This window comes from Cyprinodon variegatus, unplaced genomic scaffold, assembly GCF_000732505.1.
Source record: "Cyprinodon variegatus isolate N-32 unplaced genomic scaffold, C_variegatus-1.0 Scaffold348, whole genome shotgun sequence".
NCBI classification, from domain to species: domain Eukaryota; kingdom Metazoa; phylum Chordata; class Actinopteri; order Cyprinodontiformes; family Cyprinodontidae; genus Cyprinodon; species Cyprinodon variegatus.
Window position 1 is genome coordinate 472,907 of NW_015150801.1, and position 9,987 is coordinate 482,893.

Consider the following 9,987-nt stretch of genomic DNA (forward strand, 5'->3'; position numbering starts at 1 on the left):
TTAATCTCAGAATTCTGACTTTTTTTCTCACAATTCTGACTTTAATCTCAAAATTCTGACTTTAATCTCAGAATTCTGACTTTTTTTCTCACAATTCTGACTTTAATCTCAAAATTCTGACTTTAATCTCAGAATTCTGACTTTTTTTCTCACAATTCTGACTTTAATCTCAGAATTCTGACTTTTTTCTTAAAATTCTGACTAATCTCAGAATTTTGGATCTTAATGTAGATGGGCACCATGAGGGAAGAGATGTGGAGCACTCGGCTTCACTGACAAAGATGTGAATTTTTTGGGAGGGCCAGTAACACAATGGTGGAAAATGTCGCAATTAGGCAACTTTTTATGTGCCCTAGGGGTCCCTGGCGATGCTATTTCCTTAATGGAAGAGCAGAGGGTGATTAAAACAAAAAAGCTAGTCCCTAAAAAAGGCATGGCTACGGCTTGATGCTAACATGTTTGTTAGCCATCAGAATTGAGTCAGAATTCTGAAATGAAAGTCAGAATTCCAGAAAAAAAAGTCAGAATTCTGGTTTTAATCTTAGAATTCTGACTTTTTTGTTCTCATATTTGGTAAATGTAAAAATAAGTTAATTTATTTTTATTTTTTCAGTGGCCCTTATCCGCTTCTGTAGAGAGTGGCTTAAATTATGTAAAAATAAAAAAACGGGGCCGCCTTTTACAGATGCTTTTTGTGTCTGCTTCTGTCGGCCAGTCGGCCTCAGCAGATGGCCGCTCACACTGAGCCTGGTTCTGCTGGAGGTTTTTTCCTGTTCAAAGGGAGTTTTTCCTCTCCACTGTCGCTACAAGCATGCTTAGTGTGAGGGATTGTATTGAGTCAATGAGTTGATGCAATCAACTGGTTTTCCTTAGATAGAAAACTTTGTATCAATCTGACTGTATGATCTGGTTGAACTGTAAACGCCTTGAGATGACATGTGTTGTAAATTTGGCGCTATATAAATTGAATTGAATTGAATTAATGAAGATGAAGCATGTTCCTCAGGATTGTATTTTTCAAACAAAAAAACCATAAAGGGGTGTAAATCTATACAGCTGATTTAATAGTAAATTTTTATGACTCCAACCTCACCAAGCTTCTGCTGGTGTTCACAACCAATACACAAAATTATTGATTAAAATTTGACATGTGTTAAGTTTTGTTTGCATAAAATGCATAAACACACACATCTGAAAAAAGCAAAATTATACACTGAAGCCCGGATCTACAGCTGGAGGTTAAGACCAGTTGTATCTCTGTGTTAGAATGGCTCAGTAAAAGACCAAAACTAGAATCTGAAACAATTTATTAAATCCATGAAGGGTGATTCATTGTAGCGACCCGACCAGACGAACGGAGAAAACAGACGAGCAACAACGTTCACACACAATGTTCAGAAATACAAAACCAGAAACTTAGGTCAAGTTTAAGAACCTAATTGCTGGACATATAAATGATTTAGAATAATCATAGTTTTGATCACAGGCATGTAATAACACTGATTGCAGGGCAATAAACTAACACATGCCTTTGACCCCATCAGGCATCTGACCAGCCTTCTAAGTAGCCCGACTCTCCCAGAATGAGGCCAGATCTCCTCGACAAAAACCAATAATCCTGGAGAACACTTTAACAGTAGCCTCATTTACACTATCCTTTTGAAACCGTGCCGAGAATGGTCCAAGCACGGTAACCGAGGTAACTTTAGAGTGTAAATGGAACGCAACTGAAACGGACCGTGCCAGACACAACCAAACCGCACTAAATCTACACTCAAAAAATTATTCACAGGCTTTGTAAATATCATAGTAATAAATAGCTATACTAACTTAATAAAATCTCAAAAAAATCACTTAAGGGATTATTTGAGTTGTACATACCAAAATAAATGTCTAAAAATTCAACTGTTATTTTTGTGTCCAATTTACAACTATGACTTAAGTTTATTTCACAAAATGAAATTAGTATTTGCTTAACAAATTAATTTTTTATATATATTGTAAATATTTTTGGTAAATTACAAACAAAATATTTGGGAATGGATTCATTCTACTGATTAGTTTCAAGAACTACAAGTAGTACTCATTCTAACTTAATATTATTTCAACTTAATCATCTACTTAAGAAGTTGAGTAATTTACGCGCCATATTGACGCTAATCGTGCAGCCTCATGGGAAATCTGGGCCTCGTTAACAAGTGGCAGCCTGCAGGTGGAAGGAGAAACGCCGATACAATCAGCACCTGGGAGATTACTGTGGTAAGTGTCCAGCTAGTAAGAGTGAATGAAATATTAATCCTGTCTTGTGCATTAAAAATTTTGCACTAGTTCAACAGTAGGGTTCGGCACGGTTCATCTGTGGCTCGGTTCTCTGATAACAAAGAGCGCATGAGCACACCGCCTCATCTCATATTTATAGTCAGGAGACTCATTTTGTAGGTTTTCCAGCGGGTCCAGGTTTTAAAATTCACAGATCTCTTCACATGTTCACAACACTAACTTCTTCTCAGCCTATTAACAATAAAAACTTTGTTTATATCCCACACTCTAGCTTCAATCAAAATGTTTAATAAGGAAATTCCCTTTAGACCTGCATTTAAGTCACTTTTCCCACAACATTCAAGTTTCATTTATCCATTACTTTAGCCGATTGTTTGGGCTCTTTTTAACGGCTCAGTTTGTCTGTTTGGACGGTTACAAGTTTGTCACAATTATTTGACTATCAGCTTTGCATCTGAGAGTCTGACTACTAGCCAAACAAAGATGGTTTTATGCCTCTATTTATAGCCACAACCTGTACAAAATAAAAGCTCCTGAACCTGAAACACACAGATCTGATGAAGGGATCTTCTGGAGACGTTACAGCGTGCATGGCGGGAATGTTGTGTGTTCAGTTCTGTACCAACCGTTCTGAGGAAATTAGGAAAAACATCAAAGCTACTGCGAACAAAAATTGGGGTAATTATGTTTATAATAAACTGTGATAATAATCATACGTTATTTATCCATCCAGTCCTACTAAACATAAAGGAAGAGCCATTACAGACAGTTATGGTCATGCAACATTTTAATTCTGCTCCTATTATAACATGAGGATTAGTGCTAAGTGCAGAAAAACTAAAAACTAAATGTATGCAAATTAAATATTGTCCTGTGTGTTGATTTTTGTTGAGGAAAAAAGTTCAAGTTACATTTTTTCTGTCTCACCAATGCCTTCATGGAAACATGAGCGACCGGCCTACAGAAATTATTACAAGAGTGCATCAGCAACTCTTCCAGGAGGTAACAATCGAACCCAGAGCAGAATCTAAAGCTCTACAGGCCTCCTCTGCTTCAGTTCAATCATTCATACATTTAGGAGAATGAGAAGCAAAAACCAGCAGCAATCAAAAAGAACCTATTCGCCAGAGAGCAGAAATAGGAAGAAGATCCAAAAGACTTTTGGTAAAATAGTTTGTCTTTTGATACCAATAAAGATTAAATATTTTTAAAAGATGTAGGTCCAGATAGTACAGGTGCAAAACTAACAAAGCATTTCAGAAACTGATCACCTCAGCAGTAAAACATGGCAGTGGTAGAGTGGTGCTCTGGGACTGTTTTCCTTCTCTGGGTCCTGATATCTTGATTAGTTATCCTTCTTTATAGATAAATCTGAAGAATAGTTTCTGTCCATCAGTTTGGAGTCTTTAACCGTCACCACTGAACAGGTTGAAAAATGTAATTTAAATATATTTCTCATCCTACTCAAAGTCTGGGCTGTTGTGATGCTGTGCCTTAAAAAAATGATTTACCCTAAATATAAAAAACAAACCCCTTCCAGTGTATCTGAATTAAAATGCAAGAAGAAAGAGCCTAAATTCAACTAATTAATTACCGTTTAAAGCAAAACCTTAATTCAACCTGGAAAGATCACACAGAGAAAAGCTGCAATCAGAAAACATTCAATTTATTCATACAGGAAACACAATTGTATTCTTCAAATTATTTCTATTTAAGGAAAACCAGCTTAGTGCGGAAACTATTTGACCATCAGCAAACCCTGAGTATGCATGTAGTGACAGTGGAGAGGAAAACCCAGATGATGGCATAAATTAGATTAGGTATTTGGCGCTCTGGCCTTGGCAGAAGACTAAGATGCTTTGAATCAGCATTCGCTTGGATGAGTAACCCAGAAAGGGTTAGTAGTCTTCCCTAAGGGTCCGGACACTGGCGGTGGAATAAGCCAGACCCACCAAGCAAAAATTGGTTGAAAAGACGACATGATTTACGTCCCAAACAACGTCTACATTTGGTTGAAAAGTGAAAAGCTGTTATTTTCAGATCAATGAAAAGACATTGCAGACCCAGTTTGCAACGTCTTTTTAACGTTTATTATTGGACTCAAGTGGGACAAAATCAGAACGACCAAAAAGCCTAATTTTTAATGATTGTTGGACTAAATCAAGACTGTGACGGACCGACCAGACTAAGCCTAAAAACCAACGTCTAAATGATGTCTGGTGTTTGGGGGAATTGGTGCGGGAGAGAAGAACATAAAAAGGAGCCAAACCAAAGGGATCTTTAAAGATGATTTGCTGGAGCAGAATAAGGGACATGGCAGGAGGTTCAGGTGAAGCTGCAACAGTCTTTCACATTGAATTTACACTTAAGCTTTAGTTTTAGTAGTTGGAAAAAGAGGAACATAAAATGTAACTTTACTTACAGCTATTTGAAAAAAAAAAAGAAAATATAATTTAAGACAGTTTTATTTTTCAAAACTTTTACGTTGAAAAAGATAAGGAGGACAAATACATATTTGTCAGTGTTTTATTTTGATGTTTTTCCTGTCTGAAATCTGAATATCAAAGTATGACAGAAATCATAAAAGATATATATTCTTTTTTGCTACAGTAATGTGGTTTTCATAGAGTCATTATTTCCATTTCAGTGCATATACAAAGAAACATCAATGAAATATAGACATTTTCACGGTGACCACAGAGTTGTCATATCAGAGCAGGATGCTGGACGCCAGCATTTTCAAATGTAAGATTGGAACCTTGCAATTTGAAATCAAATTTGAAAAGCTTTTCCTAATAGCAAATTTTCTATGTCTATTCTGGTCCCTGAGATTTCTGGAAAGTAACTCTGTCATTGGTTAGAGCGCCACGCTTTGTGAACAAACTGACAAATAACCTGGTTTTTATTGTGCTCAGGGACCAGAAGGGTCACAGAAAGGGTAAATTGAGCAAATCAAAAACAAAATGCAATCTAAAAAAGGATTTGAAATGCAAGTTGAAAAAGAAAATGGACTAAGGAATCAATTTTGTTAAATTATTAAATGTATTTATAATTAGATTTATGAATTATGGCTCTTTAATCTCCTAGTCAGAAATATGATTTGAAAATACATTTTCATATTCCAGTATTTAATGCTGGATTTATAAATACAATTTACAATTCCTCTTTAATAATTAATTTTAAAATGTGCCATTAGAAAAAGCTTATCAAATTGGATGTCAAATTGCCTGATTTAAATGCTAAATTTGAAATGCCTGGTTTTCTTCTTCAGTGACTCTCTAGGTCCGCCATACCTTAGACATTATATACATGGATGCCTCATTGGACGTATATCATATAATATATAATATTATAGTATAATATAATATATAATAACATTATATTATATAATAAAATAAAATATATATTATTATTCAGTATTTTTAAGGATTGCTCTTAAAATGTCTATGATTTATAGAGGAAAATTTGTTGTAATTTGATTTACAAAAGAGGGTTAAGTTATTATTTTATGTTTTTATTTTTTGTCATTGTCAATACCTGTGTCAAAACTCTTTTTCAAACTATATATATATATATATATATATATATATATATATATATATATATATATATATATATATATATATATATATCTTTTAAGGGATTGTGACATGTAAGGGATTATTGTAATATTATCTCTGACTCGTCTTCCATGAGATTAAAATGAGATCTAAGGCAACTGTCTGAATTGTGGTCCGATCCAAGATGGCCGCCCTCTAGGCACGTCGGCCTCGCTGCCGGCAGCGTTCAATGCACATGACCTCCACATAACCCCGGAAAAGTTGCGGGGCTAGAACGGGTCACGTGACTGGTTGTACCAGTTAGACTTCCTGTTAATTCATTACTGTTTATTTATTCTTTTACTGTTTCTGAAAGCCGTGTCATTTATTTATTACCAAAGGAATCAAGCTATTGTTGAAGCATTTTTGTTAATGTCAAACTCCCTTTACTCTGGAGACGAAGAGGCTAAGCTAGCACAGCTGTTAGCCTCAGAGGTTAGCTTGGTTTCTACCTGCTGAGGAGCTTCTACCTTCGCCCATAGCTCCAAACCACCCTGAGTTTATTTTGCTTTGCCAGCTGCCGCCATGGCCACTTTCCTGTCCGCACGATGCGCTGTCCGTCTGAGGACACCTGTAGGTCCGATTCATCTGAGAAGAACCGCAGCGGGGATCTCAGCTCGGTTCTATAGCAGCAGGACGGGTTCCTCTGCGGACTACCTTCACCAAAGCGTTGTTCCTTCCATGCATTACCAGAAGAGTTTACCCAGGTAGGAAAACCAATTCAAATAAACCCCTTCTACAGTAAATAAGCTGTTCTAACGTTAGCAGGACCACAATGAGACAATTTAAAGGATTTGAGCAACGAGAGAAGGTTAAAAAGGAAAGTAGGGTAAAGGGTACGTTTGATTTCGACTCCGTGACCACCAGATGGCAGTGAGAGAAATACAGTGATTGAGTCTGAAAACAATTAATGTCATGTTGTTAGGTGATCATTCTCCAACATAAACAAATTATTTTCTTTATTTTAAGAAACACAGTAATTTCCAAAGACCTTTAGGTTTGATAAAACCCATAATTATTCCTATAAAATATTATTCGTTTAAAAAAGGGACAAAAATATAATTGAAATGGAAACAATTTTAACTGTTAAGAACCTCATCCTGTAACTACCGATTTATTCAACAATTGCTTTTTCTTTGAATCTAAATTAATGCCTTAGACCTGATCTAAACTAATTTTCACAATTTATGTATCTGCACAAACCTTATTTTCATTTTACAGGACAAAACGCACTACGTGGGATAAGCTTTTAAAATCTATCGCATCTTAATTAACTCAAATCTTTGATCTGCTGGGATGTTTTTCACTTCATTAGGAAGATGAGTCTAAAATATAATAAAAGCTCACCTCATAAAAAATATGATTGCTGAGCATATATAACGAGCCAACCTGGCTTATTATCTGCTGAAATCATAAACTACATTGGTTGTAAACCACTAAATTAAATCCTTTTTACAACCTGTTGGTTTTTGATTAATAGTCAAAGTTCCTTCAGGCGTCACTTTGTGGCTTTCAACTGTTTTCGGATCTGGAAGGAGACATTTAAAGTTAGAATTCAAGAAGAGAAAAAAGAGATTTAATCTAGTATGCCTTGACATTTGACAGGCTGTAAAGATAAAGATACTGAGATTTTATGGTTTCAAAACCACAAATGTAAAAAAATAAAGATTCTGTCATTCATTTTAAAATGATTTTAAAGAGAATCAAAGGAAAGTTTACACACAGCAAACTGCTGAGGCCTGTACCAGGAAGCAGGATAACTGGGTTAGCCAGAAAACTTCAGGTTTAACCCTGACTTTAAACCATATTTATTAGTATGGGTTTATTTTCATTTGTTCAACAATCACTCTAATGGAATAAGGTAGGCTATATTAACTGTTAAGCTTTAGAATATACAGCAAAGTTTATGTGTGTTTCTAAAACACTCCCCAATTTCAATGAGATATAAAAGCAAAGCTGAATAACAGATGCATAATACTGACATCTAGTGGTTGATGTGTAACACAGCAGTTGTTCTGTTGCAGATAATCTCTAATTTAATTAAAACTGTGTGTTTTTTCTTTTATGCATCCTGTGGATTAGTAACAGCATCTTATCTTCCTTTCCAACCAGCAGCTGAAACTTTCTTCTCAGTGAAGTTCTTTCTTCTTTCTCTGCTCCTCAGACTCCCCATCCCCAAACTGGAGGACACCATCAGGAGGTATCTAGCTGCCCAGAAGCCTCTGTTGGATGAAGCCCAGTTTGCGTAAGTTCCTACCAGGATTATAATTTATTTTCATCACTTGGTGCTGGAATGTTTACATGTAGCCTTTTTAAACTTTTCTCGTCAGAAAAACGGAGAAGTTGGCTCAAGAGTTCCAGAGCGGCGTAGGGAAACAGCTGCATGAGGAGCTGGTGGCTCAGGACAAGAACAACAAGCACACTAGCTACATCTCAGGTGAGGGCGTCGGCGTCTAACGGCGTCGCAGAGCGTCTCCCTTTTAAAAAACCACCAGCAACCATTCTGTTTCACCCTCAGGTCCCTGGTTCGACATGTACCTGTCGGCACGCGACTCCGTGGTGCTGAACTCCAACCCCTTCATGTCCTTCAACCCCGATCCGAAGGCGGAGCACAACGAGCAGCTGGTGCGGTCGACCAACTTGGTGTGCTCGGCCGTGCGCTTCATGAAGACCCTGCGGGCGGGTTTGCTGGAGCCGGAGGTTTTCCATCTGAACCCAGCGAAGAGCGACACGGACCGCTTCAAGAACTTCATCCGCTGGGTCCCGTCCTCCCTGTCCTGGTACGGAGCCTACATGGTGAACGCGTACCCCCTCGACATGTCGCAGTACTTCCGCCTCTTCAACTCGACACGCATCCCGAAGCGCGGTCGGGACGAGCTCTTCACCGACGACAGAGGCCGCCACCTGCTGGTGATGAGGAAGGGCAACATGTACGTCTTCGACGTCGTGGACAGAGACGGGGGTCTGGTGAAACCGGCGGAGATCCACTCCCACCTCAAGTACATTTTGTCCGACGCGATGCCGGCGCCATCGCTCCCTCTGGGCGTCCTGACCAGTGAGAACAGAGACGTGTGGGCGGGGCTGAGGGAGAAGCTGGTCGCTGCTGGAAACGCTGAGGCGCTGGGGTTGGTCGACAGCGCCCTCTTCTGTCTCTGTCTGGACGACGAGAGCATGCGGGACCACATCCACATCTCCCACAACATGCTGCACGGCGATGGCTGCAACCGCTGGTACGACAAGTCCTTCAGCATCATCGTCACCAAGGACGGACAGGCGGCCATCAACTTCGAGCACGCTTGGGGCGACGGCGTCGCCGTGCTCCGCTTCCAGAACGAGGTGTTCAAAGACACCACTGAGAAGCCGCTGGTGCATCCAGGCTCCGCCCCAGCCTCTGTGGACTCGGCCTCCGCCGTCCGCAAGCTGCAGTTCCACCTGGACGGGCAGCTAGAGAACGGCATCCGCGCAGCCAAAGAGAACTTTGACTCCGCCGTATCGAAGCTCACCATCGACGCCATGGAGTTCAAGAAAGGTGGGAAGGAGCAGCTGAAGAAGAGCAAGCTGAGTCCGGACGCCGTCGCCCAGCTGTCCTTTCAGATGGCCTTCCTGCGGCAGTACGGTCAGACCGTGGCCACATACGAGTCCTGCAGCACGGCGGCGTTTAGGCACGGGCGCACCGAGACCATCCGCCCGGCCACCGTGCACACCAAGCGCTGCTCGCACGCCTTCGTTCATGAGCCCAGCAGGCACAGCGTGGAGGAGCTGCGGGCGATGCTCAACGAGTGCTCCAAGTACCACGGACAGCTCACCAAGGAGGCGGCCATGGGTGGGTTCAACCTGAAACACTTAAAACAATGCAGACAAAGATGGCCGCAGAAACACAGGGTTAGGAAATAAAACATTCATCTGGAAACAGTTTAGTACAAAAAATGCAAACAAATCCAACCAGTTTGTAAACAAACGTCTCGTTGGACAGAAACTCTTCAGTCAGAGACACTCCAGCTCTATCAGCTTTCTCTGGGATCAGGATCGATTTTTGATCCTTAACGGTGCAGCTTCACCTGGAAGCTTGTTGGGAAGTTCATCTCCTTCCAGGTTTTAGTTTTCTAAC

The 9,987-nt window shown here is 39.7% G+C and overlaps 2 protein-coding genes across 2 annotated transcripts in view; one reads left to right on the forward strand and one right to left on the reverse strand.

The window, feature by feature from the left end:
- LOC107091702 (non-specific lipid-transfer protein-like) overlaps positions 1 to 2,872 on the reverse strand; it is a 23,943-nt gene extending 21,071 nt beyond the window's left edge. Inside the window, exon 1 of the mRNA XM_015385786.1 lies at positions 2,864 to 2,872. Within this exon, the coding sequence (XP_015241272.1) occupies positions 2,864 to 2,872 (9 nt within the window). The remainder of the gene's footprint in view (positions 1 to 2,863) is intronic.
- Positions 2,873 to 6,094: 3,222 nt separating this feature from the next.
- Positions 6,095 to 9,987, forward strand: part of cpt2 (carnitine palmitoyltransferase 2) — a 6,273-nt gene continuing 2,380 nt past the window's right edge. Inside the window, exons 1-4 of the mRNA XM_015385769.1 lie at positions 6,095 to 6,586; positions 8,044 to 8,124; positions 8,210 to 8,316; positions 8,398 to 9,702. Coding sequence (XP_015241255.1) covers positions 6,405 to 6,586; positions 8,044 to 8,124; positions 8,210 to 8,316; positions 8,398 to 9,702 — 1,675 coding nt within the window. The 5' untranslated portion in view covers positions 6,095 to 6,404. The remainder of the gene's footprint in view (positions 6,587 to 8,043; positions 8,125 to 8,209; positions 8,317 to 8,397; positions 9,703 to 9,987) is intronic.